Raw genomic sequence first — 19,191 nt, 5'->3', positions numbered from 1 at the left:
AGGTACTATTATCAGGGCCGGCCAGGTGGGTGTGCAAGGTGAGTCACCGCACAGGGCCTCAAATATTTAGGGGCCTCAAATTGTTTATATCGGTCTATTAAAAAATTTATATATGTAAAAAAAATAATGACTTTGTTACTACTAAAAATATTTTAGTACTAAAAAAAAATTAATAGACACACTTTTAATTTTATAAGTAACTTGCAGTTGATCGTAAAAAAAAGAAACTAACATTTCAAGAAAGTTTTTTTTCTGAAGGAACCGTAAGTTGATAATGATATTAGATTGAAGATGTATTTTAATGTATTGATTAAAATATGTCGCTTTTAGATGTTATTTACTATGATGACTATTTTTTTATGTTATTTACGATTCAAATAGAGAATCACTTTTAAAAATAAAATAAAAAATTTATTAAAGATCTATTTATAATTTTCAAACAGGGCCTCCAAATACTCAGGACCGGCCCTAACTATTATTAAAAAATAATAAATAAGTGATGTGTACACGTGAGACTCAATTAAGTACTCAAATTTTAGAGAGCTCCATTGTAGATGATCTGATGTGAAGTGACTAATGTAGTAATATGATTGATTACACATTTATTACTAGTGACTAATGAAGTGATTACTCAGCCCACAAAACAACCACCGCTGTTTTTTGGCCTTTCTTCCCTCCAATCACTCACTCACTCACTCGGTCACACACCATTCCTAGTACTACATACATCAAACTACCTAACTACCCTTCCAAATCCCAATCCAAATATTTCACTCTTTCCACCACACCACACTCCAACACTCCCATTTCCAATGGCAACAACACTAGAGTGTTGGTCAAGCCGCACCACCACTACCACCACAACAACCACCACCGATGAAGACACAGTTGAACAACAACAAGTTCTCATGAGAACACATCACAGATCCGAACTTTCTTCTTCTTCTTCTTCCATTACTTCTCTTTCTCTTCCTTCCAAAGACTCGTCAATTCTAATTCACAAGAACAACAAGTTTCACAAACTCAGTCGTAATTTCACTGATGCAATTACATCTTTCAAAAACACACTCAATTTCAATAATAACAATAACAATACTGAGTCTTTTGCTTCTTCTAAGAAACTTGCTTGGGCTTCTGTTCTTCGTAATCTTACTCAACTTTACCCTGGAACTCAATTACCTGATAATCTTATATCTACCATTCGTAATCATTACCATTCTCTTCCTCTCAGGTTCTTTTCTTCTCTTCTCTTCTATTCATTTTCATTGTGATAGGAACTAACCAAATTGAATACAATTATTGAAAGTTCTATTATTGTTGTTGTAATTTTTATTTTGATAGATTAAATTTAATTGGAACAAAATTACCATATACTAACCAATTGATTGGACTTAGTAGTTAATGAGCTCTCCTAGAACAAAAATAACATGGGTCATGGTGATTTTCTTTATTTGTTTATAAGAAATGTTTTTGTATGGTTTTTTTATAGTTATGCACAGGCAGAATTTGATATGAAGGATGTGTTTCTTCACATCAAGTTGATGGATCAGGCAATGGAAAGTGATCAGCCTGCGATTTTGATTCAACAACAGTGTGGTGACGGCGAGATTCAGGTTCAAGGGTCTGTATTGAAGCTCACTTTTGCTTGCAATTCTCTTATTTCATGGCCTGCTATGTCGGTTGCGTTGGACAGTTTCTCCATTTGTAGCAAGAGGCCACAAATCTTTGAGAAGAAATGTTTCACCTTAGGGGTTGTTCTTCTCGTTGTTAGGTCCGGGCATGAAAAATTGGTCAAGACTCGGGTTGAGAATGCTTTGAAGTTTGCTTTAAATAAGCCCAAAAACAATGCTGTGAATGTGAAGCTTGCATTTGGACTTTGTGGGTGTCAGGAAGAGAATTTCAAGGGGAGAGAACTAGGGGAGATTGGAGAAGATAGTGGTAGCGGAAAGGAGTTTGAGAATTCTAGCCAAAAGATTCAGCTTCAAATGCCTTTGCCTACCTCATCTTTCATTGTGTCGGTAGATGAATGGCAGACGATAAAGTCAGGTGGGGATGAGATTGCGAAATGGTTGTTAAATGCAGATATGGTTGAGTTCACAGAACAGATTGGACCCAATTCTTATAAAGGAGTCTACATGGGGAAAAGGGTTGGAATTGAGAAGCTGAAAGGGTGTGAAAAAGGAAATTCTTACGAGTTTGAGCTCCACAGAGATCTTCTAGAACTGATGACTTGTGGACATAGAAACATTCTGCAGTTCTGTGGTATTTGTGTGGATGATAATCATGGGTTATGTGTGGTGACTAAGTTCATGGTACGTGGGTCGGTCCATGACTTAATGCTAAAGAACAAGAAGCTTCAGACTAAGGATGTTGTTAGAATCGCGGTTGATGTAGCTGAGGGGATCAAGTTTATGAATGACCATGGTGTTGCATATAGAGACCTTAATACACAGAGGATTCTATTAGATAGGCATGGGAATGCTTGCTTGGGAGATATGGGTGTAGTCACTGCCTGCAAGAGTGTTAGTGAAGCAACGGAGTATGAAACCGATGGTTATAGGTGGCTAGCTCCTGAGGTTTGCTTCTATTCATTCACACTCTCTTCATGTTAAAGATTGTATCACACAAATATGTTTCCTAGGGGTGAGAAAATACTCTTATGCTCATAGATTTGCTATAAGTATGCATTCTCAATCATACAAAACTTTGCATATGCACACTTATTCTCACCGATTAAAAGCAATGATAAGATCAAATTCTATCAAACATGGAAAATAAAAATATTTTTCTGCATGAGAAGCTTATTTAGCCAAACATGGTGTTCTCTTGAGGAACTTTACCAATATACCATGTTCCTTAAAAAGCTATGTTCTTGTCAATTGCCTTTGCCCAGATTGTCTTCTTCTTACATAATGTTTCAAACAAAAATTTCTAGGAATATGACCAAATTGCTATGTGAAGTTTCTTATTTCTCTTTTCTATTGCTGTGTTTGTCCTTGTATACAATAGCTAGTTCAGGACAAAACTGTTTTAGCTCTTTTACCTTTTTGTTCTGCGATAATGACATACTAGTAATTGAAGCGGAGAGAAACTTACTGAAACTTCTGTGAGTTTTATTGTCTCAAAAATCTTAGATCCATTGTATGTGTTGCATTGTCAAACTAGTGTACATTTAAAAGAAACTTTATGTCATTCGTCATGTCATTTGTCATGGCATCATTGTTTGAACATGCCTAACATGTCTTCACAATTGCTTATTTTGCTTTCCATTTATAATGCATGCATACAATTATTTAAACAATCACCACTTGTGTCTATCATTATGAACTAAATATGCGTTGTGTAATTGCAATTATACCAGAATTAACTTGACAATGGAACCCGCATGTCTCAAGTCTTTTACATGATCTTTCGCCCAGTATTATAGTTATTATTGCTATTGATAAAGCTACTCAGAAAGCCCTCACAACTCGTGTGCAGGAAAAAAACATGAAAACTATCATATGAAGTTGTTCATTCAAAGTAAAAAAAAGTGAGAACATAATGGACAACACATAAAAAACATACTTTGGAAGAATGAAAACTAGCAAATGGTCATATATTCTATATCTTAGACTTCAATGTTTGGAATGACCTTAACATAGCTTTATCCCCATTCTAATTTTTTCTCCCCTCTTCCTTTTTGTGTTGAAAAACAGATAATTGCAGGAGACCCTGAGAGCGTGACAGAGACATCTTCGAGCAACATTTATAGTTATGGGATGATAATTTGGGAGATGGTAACTGGTGAGGCAGCATATTCTACACTTTCTCCTGTGCAGGCTGCAGTTGGTATTGCTGCTTGTGGTCTTAGACCTGAAATTCCCAAGGACTGTCAACCTAATCTAAGATACATTATGACAAAATGCTGGAACAACACTCCTTCCAAACGTCCTAAGTTCTCCGATATTTTAGCCATATTGCTGCAACCATACAACAACAATAGGTAAATTTCTATGTAAAGAGAGCATTTGTGAAATCTAATTTGTTGATAGAAAATTATTAAGTTGGAAATAGAGATGAATTCCCCATGTTTATATAGCAGAAATGAAGATATATAAATTTTCCACTTTTACATTTGGAAGTTGCCTTCATTAGAGGTTAGCTTTCACTTTTTCCAGGGATGAGGGTTCGATTCCCATCGAGACTACTAAAAATCCTTTTTTATGATGACTCATATTTCCTGATAAGTGTGTTAGTTGCTCAGGGGTTGGGGTAAACTTGTAAACTGGACTATAGTATTTAAACTCAAGTTGTAGTATGTTCGGATGTGGATTGGCTGCTGTAGCAGGACCACACAGTTTGCCACAATTTTCAATTTTAGCCATTAAATTTAAATCGGTTGGTTCAGATTAAATATACCATTAAATAATCTTATCCGTTGATTCATATCAGATGGTCTACAGCTGTAACCGCGTCAAGCAATTACAGCAACAAATCTATTCCGTTCCAAACAAAATAGATTTTATTTGAAAGTATACTTTCAGACTGTACAAAATTCACGTTTTTCTGAATTTGTACATCCAAAATGAAATTTGAGGTGTGGAAACTTCTTATCTCACAATTATTAAGGATAACACTAACACATGAACATTATCTATTGAGAATAATGATAATTTTGTGAGGGAAAGAAAAACCAAAACATAACACGTTTTGGGGGCCAACAAGTGGTCATTAGATAGTTCTTCTTTTGTTTGTTTCATTGGCGGCTATCTTAATCAAATCAAAAAGTGGGTTCCATTTGATTCTATGTTTCTTTGGTGAGGAAATAATCCAACATTTTCAGGTGCGAAGCGACACATTCTTGTTTATTGTGGGATACAACGAATTTTACACATATATATCTGCTCCCATTGTATCATATTGAGCTTAATTTATGCATAAGGACCAAGTGTTTCTTTAAATATTTGTTCATTGGTGGTTGGTGGGGGTGGTTAATTAGATTAACCTGCACCAAATATTTATATTATGCATGCATATTAGTATTATTACTATTGAAATTATACAGTGACTCCTTCATTTCTTTACTTTCTTCAATTGCAATAATAGCTTATAGCACTACAAAGTTGTCAAATTTAGTTAGATCCCTATAAAATATTTTCTTTTTTGGGGAATCCATACTTCTTACCAAGTTTCAAAATTATCCTTAAACAATCTCTCCGATCTTTTCTCTCATGTTGTTCATCCTGTCCTTATCTGTTGGATTAGGAAAATGAGAGAAGGCTGAAATGAGATAAGGCTGAAGAGGGGATCCAAATCCACAATCAAGTGGTTTTGGTCTCAAGTGATTAGTTCCAATTTTGATCGGAATAATTATTGATTAGACTTTATTTATCCACATCAAACTCCAATTTTTTTTGCCTTGAGAACTGAATGATTAAGATAAATAAATAAATAAATCTAAGCATCTCTGCAAAATATAAGGGAAATCAAAATGTATTGGAGTATCAAACCAATCATATCTGAATTCAACAACACTATGCATTTCAAAACAAAAAAAGTGAAATATAAATTTTCATTAGTGGGCATCTAAAAAGGGTGAAATTCAGATAAAAAAGGTGAAAGGTCCTAAAACTGTAAAGCGTCATGGCTCCTCCATCTTGGTTTGGCTGTTTGAGACTTAGAAAAAGTGAATTCTCCACAATTCAATATTGGTAACAATGGCCATGGTATCTTGTATCATGATAAGGTAAAAAATAAATAATCCAAAAGTACATAGAAGCATTAGTTCCATATGAACATAACAAGGAAATTTCCTTTTTAGCTTGTTTTGATAATATTGTCATGGGATTTTTATTCCTATGTCTAAGGGATTATCTTGGAGTAACTTACTATGTTTTGTAAAAGTAGTTGAACTTGTGCATTCAGCATTTTTGAGTGCATCAGATATCATATTGCTGATATTGTTTTTATATTTTATTGGAATAACTTTCGCAATACAATCCCAAACATAGTTCATATTCGTTAATTACCCCAAAATATGGCCACAATTAGGGAAAAGGACTTCCTTCAGTCACTGTGATAGGACTTTGATTAGTGATATATTTGGTGGTTGACCCCCGTTGTGAAGGAAGGGTGATACTCGCACACAATCTGACGATCATGTTAGTAAGCTCCATAAAGTGGGAGGTATTCAGGGTTAGATATTTCATACATGGAGTAGCCTTTGACAGACTTTATATAAGAAAACAAATTAAGGTTGTAAAGACCTAGAATATTCTTCTGCCCCCTATGATTGTGAGTTGTGACAGATGTTGTTTGATGATAGGATGACAATGCCAGACAGTCCACGTGTCCCTCCTGAGCGGTGATCAAAGTGTGTCCATTGTATGGTTTGTATATCATTACTTTATGGATCGGATAACCCTGTCGAGTTTGCGGATGAGCCTTTGGCATAATCCGGAACATATACACTTTTAATCCAACGATACTTTTAATCCAACTATCAAAGTGGTGCACTCTATTATTAAATTAGATTATAGGTTCGTCATCAACAAAGAATCCGTCCACATGGTAAGAGATTAATTTAACCACTTATACAAATAGTCAGATATTTTACCCTTAATTCATACATACCGATAAATTTTTGTTACAAAGGAAGAACATAATATGTATTCAACGAGTGTTCTCGACAAAGTTTAATTATTATATAAACAACCGTACGTGAAAACATCTTACCTATGGTATATTGTCAAAAATAAACACATAAATGGTCATGTTAAACAATGCCCAAAATACTTGTTAAACATACTAAAAAGGAAATAAAAATAAAATTAATATTGGAATGACAATTTTTTTACACTTTTAGGGTATTAAATTGACATATTTCCTTATTAATATGTTTAACAAGGCCTGAAACACTGTTTATCATTTTCTATAAATAAATGATAGATTTACCACCATTCATCACAAAGTTACTATAGAAACATACAGTAACCACTTGCCCTTGTTGAATTTTTTTCAACGGAATCCTTTTCTATTGCATATTTACTAGTGTTTTTTACCCGTGCGATGCAGGATTTAATTTTTTTTTGCGCACAAAGTATATTGTGTTATATGTAAAAACAAAATTATATTGAATTTAAATCATAAACTTCAAATATAATATAGTTTAAAAAAGTTACAACACTTAAAGCAATGGTAAAACAATCAAAAGTACATACAAAAAGTCAAATATAAATTCTTTGAAAGACTTCTAGATAAACAACATTAACCGTGTTTGTTTTTCCCACATCATTGTCATTAGTGATTAGAATTTTCAAACCAGCTCTAATTTTAACACGGGAAACTGCAACATATAATTGACCATGCGTAAAAACTTGTCTCGGAAGATATAAACCAACATGGGACAAAGTATGACCCTGACTTTTGTTAATTGTCATGCCAAAGCACACACAAACAGGAAATTGACGCCGCCGAAAATTGATCGAAACATTAGCATCAGACGGTAATAGACTCATTCTTGGCAAAAAGACAATGTCACCGATATTAGTTCCCGTCACAACTTGAGCACCAATAACTTTCTTTCCCATGTATGTAACTATTAGAAGTGTACCATTGCAAAGACCGGAAGAGACATTGACATTCCTCAAAAGCATGATTACAACGTTATTTTAAGTGTTTAACAACGATTGCATCAACAACGGAAGGTCACAAGTAACTCAACAACATTCTAATTATACATCTTACACAACAACGACATAAGCAAAATAAAACATGATCATGCTTAACATTACACGATAGAACAACCAGTCTTAAGCAACATACATAAAAACGGTCAATTTCTCTGATGTGAACATTTTCACATCTTACTATTACACAATAAAATGTGAATATCTTCACACCACACTCAATTTTTACATACCCAGGTAGGGAGTACTAATCCAGCAACAAACCACTAAACTTCATGGATGGGATATAAAAACACTATGTGGGTTATCAAAAGCATAGCTTACAAAAACATAATTATAATACATATATTATACACTTAGGTAGTACTAATCTATAATCTAATATGGTTTAAAAAGCCTGGGACGAACCAATCTGGATGCTGCATCAGACAAACTCTCTGCATCATTATATGGTTGAGACCTTCGATAAATCGCACCCAAATATTCATCCAACAGCTTATCAGTAGTGGTGACAGGAGATTTGTAAACCAAAGTATTCATCGGGTCGAACTTATCATCATCCAATCTGAAGGAAAATTGCATTTAAAACAGAGTAAAAAACGCAGCGGAAATTTAAGATTTTCCTTCGGTGGATCCTTGCGAATGGACATGATCAGGGTTTCGATTATTACCTTTGAAGAACAATTCCTCGATTCTGAATTGATCACAAGAACCGCACGATCGCAGTACCTCTAGCCGGTCCACACGAACAGTTTCCGTTCACCTCTTAGTGCTAGCTTCAAGACGACGGTAGAGGGAGATTTAGTGCGGTTAGGGTTTTAGAGAATTTTAAGGTTACTCTAAAATTCAGATTATGTATGTAACACATGACTGAATTACATAAGGCTCTATTTATAGAGCTTATTATGTTGTCTTCAGGCCAAAGTGGTTATTGGACTTCATAAGCCCAATAACCTACTGTAACTAATCGCACCCCACTAATAAGTCATACTTATTTCTCCCGTCATTAACTGTCCTTATGTGTGTGACCCTGTAGGTTCCTATGACGTTGGCAATAATATTAATCTCAATATTATAAACAGTGAGCGGTATCTAGCAACACATCACTGCTACCCAAGTCACAAGAATGTCACGTGATCTGACAAACCTTTCCGTGATAAAACTCGTGTGTATAATTACCCTTTTACCCTTATGTCTATATTGAACACAAGGCATAGTACGTCACCCTTGTTAAGTTCAATATTGGGCCCATAGACATATCTCCCGTTATGTAGGAGGGGTAAATTCCATCTAGGTCACTCATGTCCCTCAGCATGATTCGTGGAATACCCATCAACCAACCTTATAGTCATCCTGTTACGGATAACTTTGATTGGCGACAAAGTACTACACTCCTACACCTAGGGAACATAGTGGTTTCAGGTCGAAGGGTGGAATACACCACTTATCACTATGAGAATATCTTATGACATTTCATAACATACTATGTAATATTCTCATGGTGGGTCAATCCGATATAAATATTACTCTTAATATTTATATCTATGTGAAGACTTGATAACTCTTTATCGATGATCCGTGAGATGTGATCATCAGTCTATCAACATAATAGTCTCTACGTTTTGATGTTATCCCAATTCACATTAAAGCTCGACTACGGATGTTTTAAGAATAGTGTTCTCATGTGTAATGGATTCTCACGATTAAGTCACACTTAACGTTCCATTCAATGAACTTACTATTCTAGGGACTCTATTATTATTTAACACATAAACATAATAAAGAAAAGCCTTTATTTAATAAGTAAATTATCCAATACAAGTATCATGCAATTATAAATAATTGGCCTCTAGGGCTTACACCAACAATCTCCCACTAGCACTAGAGCCAATCAGGCATACTCCTAATACCTATGCCCCTAGTGTGGCCCTCATGCTTCGGCTGAGCAAGAGGCTTTGTAAGTGGATCAGCAGCATTGTCAAGTGTTGGTACTCTGCATATTTTCACATCTCCTCTATCAATTATCTCTCGAATAAGATGATAGCGCCTGAGTATGTGTTTGGACTTTTGGTGAGATCTAGGCTCCTTAGCTTGTGCGATTGCACCATTGTTGTCACAAAATAATTCAATGGGATCCACAATGCTAGGGAATATGCCAAGTTCAGTAATGAACTTCTTTATCCAAACAGCTTCCTTTGCTGCATTTGATGCAGCGATGTACTCAGCTTCGGTTGTAGAATCAGCAACTGTATCTTGCTTTGAACTCTTCCAGCTCACAGCGCCACCATTTATGCAAAACACATAGCCTGATTGCGACCTAAAGTCATCCCTATCTGTTTGGAAGCTAGCATCAGTGTAACCAATTACATTTAGCTCTTCTTGGCCTCCATATATTAGGAATGAGTCTTTAGTCCTCCTTAAGTATTTAAGGATGTTCTTGACAGCCACCCAATGAGCCTCACCAGGATCAGACTGATAACGGCTTGTTGCGCTTAAGGCATATGAAACATCTGGTCGAGTACATATCATGGCATACATGATGGATCCTATAGCCGATGCATAAGGGATCTTACTCATGCGGTCCCTTTCTTCCTTAGATGAAGGAGACTGTGTCTTTGAAAGACATAGGCCATGTTGCATAGGAATGAATCCTTTCTTGGAATCATGCATATTAAAGCGTCTTAGCACTTTATCTATGTATGTACTCTGGCTTAGGCCAAGCAGTTTTTGTGATCTATCTCTATAGATTCTTATTCCTAATATATAGGCTGCTTCACCCAGATCTTTCATAGAAAAGCAATTCCCTAACCAAGTTTTAATTTGTTGCAAGGTAGGGATGTCGTTTCCTATCAGTAATATGTCATCTACATATAATACTAGGAATGCGACTATGCTCCCACTAACCTTCTTGTAAACACAAGGCTCATCTTCATTTTGAATGAATCCGTACTGTTTTACAGTTTCATCAAAACGAAGATTCCAACTTCTGGAAGCTTGCTTCAATCCGTAGATTGATCGCTGTAATTTGCATATCATTTTGGCTTCTCCTGGAATGCAAAAGCCTTCAGGTTGTGTCATATACACATCCTCAAGGAGACTCCCATTGAGGAAGGCAGTTTTTACATCCATCTGCCAGATTTCATAATCATAGTATGCAGCGATGGCAAGTAAGATCCGAATGGATTTGATCATCGCAACTGGTGAAAAAGTTTCATCATAGTCTACCCCATGAATTTGTTTGAAACCTTTAGCAACCAATCGCGCTTTGTAGGTCTGTACCTTTCCATCCATGTCAGTCTTCTTCTTGAAGACCCACTTGCATCCTATGGGTTTAATCCCATCAGGAGCTTCCACCAAGTTCCAAACTTGATTTGTGTACATGGAATCCATTTCAGATTTCATGGCTTCAAGCCACTTCTCAGATTCAGGGCCAGTAATGGCCTCTTGGTAAGTCACAGGCTCATCTTGATCCATGAGTAATACATCACCTTGTTCCGATATGAGATATCCATATCTTTCAGGTTCTTGACGTATCCTGTTGGACCTACGTGGTTCTTGTGTTACATGAGCATGGTTCTCTGTCACAACATCTTGTGCATCCTGCTCTTGTTCCTCCATTGGTGTGTCACTACTTTGTGGATCGTGAATTTCTTCAAGATCTACTTTCCTCCCACTGATTCCTTTGGAAATAAAATCTTTTTCTAGGAATACTCCTGTTCGAGCGACAAACACTTTGCCCTCAGAAGGATTGTAGAAGTGATATCCTTTTGTCTCTTTTGGATATCCCACAAAGAAGCACTTGTCAGATTTAGGTTCAAGTTTAGTAGAAATTTGACGTTTTACATAAACTTCGCAACCCCAAATCTTTAAGTAAGACATATGTGGTTTCTTGCCACTCCATATCTCATATGGTGTCTTTTCAACCGTTTTAGAAGGAACACGGTTAAGTGTATAAGCTGCTGTTAATAGAGCATGTCCCCAAAAGGAGTTTGGAAGATCAGCGTGACTCATCATAGACCGCACCATGTCCAACAAGGTTCGGTTCCTTCTCTCAGACACACCATTCCATTGCGGTGTTCCAGGAGGAGTGAGTTGGGATAAGATCCCACACTCTTTTAGATAGTCATCAAATTCTAGGCTTAAATACTCACCTCCTCGATCTGATCGAAGGATTTTGATTTTCTTTCCTAGTTGGTTTTGTACTTCATTTTTAAATTCTTTGAACTTTTCAAAGGATTCCGACTTATGCTTCATTAGGTATACATACCCATATCTGCTGTAGTCATCAGTGAATGTGATGAAGTACTGAAAACCTCCTCTAGCATGTGTGTTCAATGGTCCACATACATCAGTATGTATGAGAGCCAAGAGATCATTTGCCCTTTCACCTTTACTAGTGAATGGGGTCTTTGTCATTTTTCCCAATAAGCAAGATCTGCATGTTTCAAAAGATTCATAATCAAATGAATCCAAGAGCCCATCTTTATGGAGCTTGGAAATGCGTTTCTCATTTATATGGCCTAAACGACAGTGCCAAAGGTATGTAGGATTTAACTCATTAGGTTTAATCCTTTTCGTATCAATGTTATAAATTGGCATTTCAAGATCAAGAATATATAATCCATTACTCATTTGAGCTGTGGCATAAAAGATATCATTTAAATAAATGGAGCAACAATTGTTCTTTATTATAAATGAAAAGCCAAGTTTATCCAAACAAGAAACAGAAATAATATTCCTGCTAATGGCAGGTACATAAAAACAGTTCTCTAACTGTATTATTAAACCAGAAGGTAAAGTTAAATTAAAAACTCCTACAGCTAATGCGGCAACTCTTGCTCCATTTCCCACTCGTAGGTCGACTTCACCTTTAGCCAATCCTCTACTCCTTTGCAGCCCCTGCACATTAGTACAAATGTGAGAACCACATCCGGTATCTAATACCCATGTAGAAGAAGTAGATAAATTAATTTCAATAACAAAGATACCTGCTGAATTGGAGCTCTCTACTCCATTCTTTTTATCTTCCAGGTATTTTGGGCAGTTCCTCTTCCAATGTCCAGTCTTGTTACAGTGGAAGCACCTACCCTCCTTTGCAACTCCCCCAGTGGGCTTCAAAGCTTTAGGGGTAGGTTTGGGTTTGGCAACTTCCTTGCCCTTCCCTTTACCTCCCTTCCCTTTGTTGCCCTTCCCTTTGTTTCCATTGCCAATCATAAGAACATGGTTGGATTTCCCTTTTGTTTTCATGTTCTGCTCAGCCTGCCTCAACATGCCCAGCAGTTGTGGCAAAGTCTTTTCCATGTCCGACATGGTGAAGTTCAGAACAAACTGATTAAAACTCTCCGGCAACGATTGCAGGATCAGATCAGTTGCAAGCTCATTTCCAAGTGGAAATCCCAATTTTTCTAAGTTCCCCACGTACCCAATCATCTTGAGCACATGTGGACTTACTAGAGATCCCTCAGATAGCTTAGCTGAAAACAGGGCTTTGGAAACCTCAAACCTTTCAATCCTGGCTTGCTCTTGATAGAGCGTCTTCAAGTGTTCGATCATATCGAACGCATTCATGTCCTCATGTTGCTTCTGAAGCTCAGAGGTCATGGTAGCCAGCATTAGGCACTTTGCATCCATGGCATCATCAAGACGCTTCTGATAAGCATCCCTTTGAGCCTTAGGGGCATTAGCCGCAGGTTCATCCTCAGGGTTAGGTTGGGGTTCCTCAATAGCATACAGCTTTTTCTCGTGCATGAGGACTATCCTCAAGTTACGATGCCAATCAAGAAAATTTGTCCCAGACAATTTCTCTTTGTCAAGAATGCTTCGCAAAATGTTGTTCGAAGTATTGGTGTTTGACATGGTGATCTACAATTGTAAAAGTGAAAATATAAGTATTTGAACAATTTTAATACACATTTAATTAGGCCTTTAATTAAACATGTGCTCCCACTATTTTACTCAAAACAAATGACCCTCGACATTTGATTCGGAAAATCCCGTTGGAAGATTTTCTAGTGAGAATGAGATCCATATTTCACTTCGTTTTAAGTCAGCGTTGGGCTGATTACACAAAACTTAGTTATTTAGGTAGGAAACTCCTTTCCAATTGTATCTCATACAACTCTCATATCCTTTCTATTGGGCGAATAACACTTATTCTATTCCATCACATGGAATAACCCAATACTTGCTTCTAAAGTTATATAATCTTATTATATTCTCTTTAGTTAAATTAGACCCATTAAATAGCGATCGGATAAATAAATTACCTCACCGCAACTTATCAATATTGACAATGCACTTCGCGTTGGCAAAACCTACATTTGTCGATATTGATCTTGAAGGGCGCTATTCGTTGGAAAGCAATAAAACTTAATATTAATTCCTTTGAGGGCTTTTATAATTAATTTGATCTCACCTTACCACGGCTTACATACAATGACGTCACTCCATACATAACATGCATCAACATACATAATATAATAAAATGATATGGTTATGGCCCCTAGCGTGATTGTTCCCTCAAGCCAATGAGAGAACCTATGCTATATCTAACAAAAACCTATACTTCTCCAAGATAGATCTTCATTGCTGTCCTTCCTGTCCTATTTGCTAATCTTATATTACATCACTACAAGAAACTCGTGTTCATACGAGGGAGTGAGATGAGAAAAGAAATTACATCAAGAAAATATAAGAAAGGCACGACACGCAGGCCGTATTTAAATCCCAAATAAAACGAGAAGAAGAACTAAGGCCATAACCATTCATCATGCAACTTTAATAACAATAAACACACAATTTATTATTATTACATTAGTCCAATTGATAAAACACCATGATTGATCACCTTACGCAGAGTTAGCCGGGGGTTCCGCTGCCCGGTCAGCGGACGGTGGTTCCGCTGACCGTTCAGCGGACGGGGTTCAAAGGGGCAGCGCCCCTTGCGGGGCCTCCGGGGCGGAGCCCCGGAAGCTAAATTTTGATGAACACTTCATCATTGAATCCTAATCGCACCAACACTTGATGCTTCAGATATAAACCCTAGCCGTACTCTGCTTTTACAAAATTAATACAGTAATTATTCATCAAAACGTTTCAGGATTTTGTTCACCATAAACGATTGGATATATGATGCTTCACCAGTTATCGGTTCCGAAGCTCACGCTCACAATCATCCATGCTCACGACAATCACTTAAAACTTTCAATGAACAATATGTTCTGTTTATATATAACAACACAACACTTGTATTGTTATAAACCCTAATACAACCGCCATTCATCAAAACGTTTCAGGACTGCTAGTTCTAGATGAACGATTGGATATATGATGCTTCACCATAAACGGTTCCGAAGCTCACGCTCACAATCATCCAAATTAAACGCCAATCACTTAAACATTCGAATGAATGACACGATCAATGTATCACATACACCGATGCGCCGTATCAGAAATATATATCACATATATATTTTAAAACCGATCAATCAAATTTTATTAATCCTTGTTGTTATTATTAATACCGATTCAAAACCATATTAATAAAACAGTAATAAACAACAAACCGATTCATGGTTTCACAAGTGGCTCTGATACCACTGAAGGAAAATTGCATTTAAAACAGAGTAAAAAACGCAGCGGAAATTTAAGATTTTCCTTCGGTGGATCCTTGCGAATGGACATGATCAGGGTTTCGATTATTACCTTTGAAGAACAATTCCTCGATTCTGAATTGATCACAAGAACCGCACGATCGCAGTACCTCTAGCCGGTCCACACGAACAGTTTCCGTTCACCTCTTAGTGCTAGCTTCAAGACGACGGTAGAGGGAGATTTAGTGCGGTTAGGGTTTTAGAGAATTTTAAGGTTACTCTAAAATTCAGATTATGTATGTAACACATGACTGAATTACATAAGGCTCTATTTATAGAGCTTATTATGTTGTCTTCAGGCCAAAGTGGTTATTGGACTTCATAAGCCCAATAACCTACTGTAACTAATCGCACCCCACTAATAAGTCATACTTATTTCTCCCGTCATTAACTGTCCTTATGTGTGTGACCCTGTAGGTTCCTATGACGTTGGCAATAATATTAATCTCAATATTATAAACAGTGAGCGGTATCTAGCAACACATCACTGCTACCCAAGTCACAAGAATGTCACGTGATCTGACAAACCTTTCCGTGATAAAACTCGTGTGTATAATTACCCTTTTACCCTTATGTCTATATTGAACACAAGGCATAGTACGTCACCCTTGTTAAGTTCAATATTGGGCCCATAGACATATCTCCCGTTATGTAGGAGGGGTAAATTCCATCTAGGTCACTCATGTCCCTCAGCATGATTCGTGGAATACCCATCAACCAACCTTATAGTCATCCTGTTACGGATAACTTTGATTGGCGACAAAGTACTACACTCCTACACCTAGGGAACATAGTGGTTTCAGGTCGAAGGGTGGAATACACCACTTATCACTATGAGAATATCTTATGACATTTCATAACATACTATGTAATATTCTCATGGTGGGTCAATCCGATATAAATATTACTCTTAATATTTATATCTATGTGAAGACTTGATAACTCTTTATCGATGATCCGTGAGATGTGATCATCAGTCTATCAACATAATAGTCTCTACGTTTTGATGTTATCCCAATTCACATTAAAGCTCGACTACGGATGTTTTAAGAATAGTGTTCTCATGTGTAATGGATTCTCACGATTAAGTCACACTTAACGTTCCATTCAATGAACTTACTATTCTAGGGACTCTATTATTATTTAACACATAAACATAATAAAGAAAAGCCTTTATTTAATAAGTAAATTATCCAATACAAGTATCATGCAATTATAAATAATTGGCCTCTAGGGCTTACACCAACACAATCTTGGAACAGGCTACAAAATAACAATTAATTAGTAAACAACCTCTCATATATCAAATTCAACCAGCACTAACTGACTTTCATCCTTAAAAAATCTTATTACCTTGGAAGGAGTAAGGCAAACACCTTGATCAACATAGAAACGAAGAACATGATCATCACTAACACAGTGAAGTTCAAACACAACTTCAAGATAGTTCAAATTTGGACTTGTTTTTTCAACAATCAGCATAATACTCTTTCCCATGACATCATCAAAGGAACGGGGGAAGTAAGTCCTAGCAAATTCCTGCATATAATTTGTAATTCAAATATAATGTCACAATGCAAATATGAATTACATAACAACAAAACCTGATGTTACCCACATATGATCTTTCTTATCAACAACAACAATAGGAAGCATCACATGGTCATATGCCTCGGGGAAAGCTGCACCAGTTTCATCCTCAATCACCATCTTGACGCGATACCTAATGGAAAACAATATAACAACGTTTCATCGATAAAAAGTTTATAAATTGAACTAATAGTAAATTAAAATACCAAATGAAACTACATCAATGTAAATATTTATTTCGAATTTACTTTGGAACCGGAATAAAGTCAGTAGCATTGCACTTGTCACAAAAGAATGCACCAAGATATTTCTCAACAATAACATCGCAACCACAAACAGCATACCACCATGGGCTAAGCTCCACCATATCAACCATCCTAGCATTAACGACATAGGAACCAACTTTGGTACTATCCTCCCTAAGCTGTGTGATAGTCTTGACTTCATAGTTGTTTTTCAAATTGAATTCTAATGACTTGTCGGTTAGGCATATGCCAAGCAGGGTTCAGACACGATCAAGAGCGAGAACCAGACTGCACAGACAAAAAAGTTAACAACATAAACTATATATAAGATTCTATAACTTAGGAAAGCTTTAAATGAACAATAGGAAACCAATACCCAGATTTAAACTGCACAATGCCTTGGGAAAATCCGGGTTCACAAAGAGTTTGCTGATTCCTTCAACACTTTGCACAATATTTCTACCTAAAAACATATGAGATTAAATATTAATAAGATTTTGACTGGTTAGGTTCAACAAAATTTCGTATCAAACAATAATATACAAATATTTATTTTACAAAACTAACCTTGTGATTTAGTGACTTTAGCAAACTGGATAACAACCATAGGTAACCCAGCAGGTATTTTTTTATCATATTAGGAAAGACATCAACAAAATCTCCAGATAGCTCACAGCCATAAGAGTTTCTACATTCAACAAACATATTAAAAATTGTCACTAACCTACGCCATTAAGCTACAACTTATCTTAATATGGAATTCTTAAAACTACAAGCCTGTGATCTGTGAGTTTAAAAGCAACGGTCTTTGAGGCGCTACCGTCATCAAAGTAGTTCTTATCATGTCGAATGTAGGTAACAACACCGATAACATCTGAAAATATTATACACATAACAGTTAAATCGTTTTACATGATATATAACTATTACGTACAATAATGACACTCAATCAATTAAAACAATAATAAACTAAGCATAAATCTTACCAACTAAGTATTTGAATCTCTCAGACAGGTCAAGAACATTCTCAGATCCAATTAGAGAGGTTCCGAATCTTGGAACCTTAGAGCTCCATGACAGTTTCACTTCAATGTTAACATTAAACACAAACAAATTTTTGTGGTAACTGGCCATTGTCTTACCCTCGTTGTATTGGACAAAGAAATTGGACATCACATACACATATCCTTCCACTATGAGTTCATCGAACATACAACGAAGAAGACCAGGAATGGAAGCTTGGATTTTATGACCCTAAAGTCAAAATATAAACGATTTCAGACACTAATAACAACTGTACTTTTGCAAAAATCAATATTCATAAACAAATAAAACGTTGAGATACATTAATCCACAACAATACTTACATTTTTGTCAATTAAAATCATATCGACTGAGTGAATCCGACCATGCTTACTAACATCAAGAACATTCCACTTTTTCAAAACCCTTAGTTGATACTCAACTTTATCTATTCCATGCTTAATGTGGATCAGTTCATGGTATTTCTTGACAGTCTCATCTGGAGCCGTAGTCATCGCTGCAGAATGGATAAGGCAAAGTCACTTGGCCCTTTTTGGAGGAGGAAGAGAAACAGTGTACAAAAACTTTAAAAGAGGAAGCTTTTGGATACTGCAATATATTTCTCCTTGCTTCTACTTATATACACAAAATAATCAAATAATGCTTCCCGACACTTCAAAAAGAAAAGGGAAAAACTTAATAAATTAAGCAATTCATGTTTAGATATTTCTGAACTTGATTAGAGAGATCTTTGGAAAATAATTACTACATATGTAATACAAATAATAATAAAAATATTAAAGTAGTTTAATTTGCGTGCACTGAGAGTTTTCGCACATTGCAAGTTTCAACACGTCGAGTGTAAATTGTTGATACAGATCATTTAAAAATTTGTAACTACTCCATCCGGTCATTATAATAAGAAAATGTTTTGTTCCTCCGGTTAAAAGGCAATCCACTAGTTTTTCAAACCTACAATGGTTTTTTAGTTACTCCTTTTGTCGCTTAACA

General features: G+C 36.2%; 3 protein-coding genes and 1 long non-coding RNA gene across 4 annotated transcripts; 1 reads left to right on the top strand and 3 right to left on the bottom strand.

The window, feature by feature from the left end:
* Positions 1-616: 616 nt before the first annotated feature.
* Positions 617-4,350, top strand: LOC123921309 (probable serine/threonine-protein kinase roco5). The gene is made up of 3 exons (XM_045973800.1): positions 617-1,231; positions 1,490-2,576; positions 3,699-4,350. Exons 1-3 carry the CDS (start codon positions 813-815, stop codon positions 3,987-3,989), a joined length of 1,797 nt encoding a protein of 598 aa, XP_045829756.1. The 5' UTR covers positions 617-812; the 3' UTR covers positions 3,990-4,350.
* A 2,858-nt stretch (positions 4,351-7,208) lies between these two features.
* On the bottom strand, positions 7,209-7,637 carry LOC123922463 (ATP-dependent DNA helicase PIF1-like). The gene has a single exon (XM_045975180.1). The coding sequence runs from the start codon at positions 7,635-7,637 to the stop codon at positions 7,209-7,211; it is 429 nt and encodes a 142-aa protein (XP_045831136.1).
* Positions 7,638-16,948: 9,311 nt separating this feature from the next.
* On the bottom strand, positions 16,949-17,803 carry LOC123921310. The gene is made up of 4 exons (XR_006814016.1): positions 17,725-17,803; positions 17,534-17,620; positions 17,161-17,445; positions 16,949-17,045 (listed from the first exon to the last, which is right to left on the bottom strand). It is a non-coding gene; the product is annotated as an uncharacterized LOC123921310 (long non-coding RNA).
* Positions 17,804-17,906: 103 nt separating this feature from the next.
* LOC123922462 lies at positions 17,907-18,695 on the bottom strand. Its single transcript, XM_045975179.1, has 3 exons — positions 18,525-18,695; positions 18,144-18,411; positions 17,907-18,031 (listed from the first exon to the last, which is right to left on the bottom strand). The coding sequence occupies exons 1-3, from the start codon at positions 18,693-18,695 to the stop codon at positions 17,907-17,909; spliced, it is 564 nt and encodes a 187-aa protein (XP_045831135.1).
* Positions 18,696-19,191: the final 496 nt, after the last annotated feature.

Source organism: Trifolium pratense, linkage group LG4, assembly GCF_020283565.1.
Source record: "Trifolium pratense cultivar HEN17-A07 linkage group LG4, ARS_RC_1.1, whole genome shotgun sequence".
Classification (NCBI taxonomy): Eukaryota; Viridiplantae; Streptophyta; class Magnoliopsida; order Fabales; family Fabaceae; genus Trifolium; species Trifolium pratense.
The sequence above is the reverse complement of the archived record's forward strand: the minus strand, read 5'-3'. Positions and strand labels throughout refer to the sequence as shown.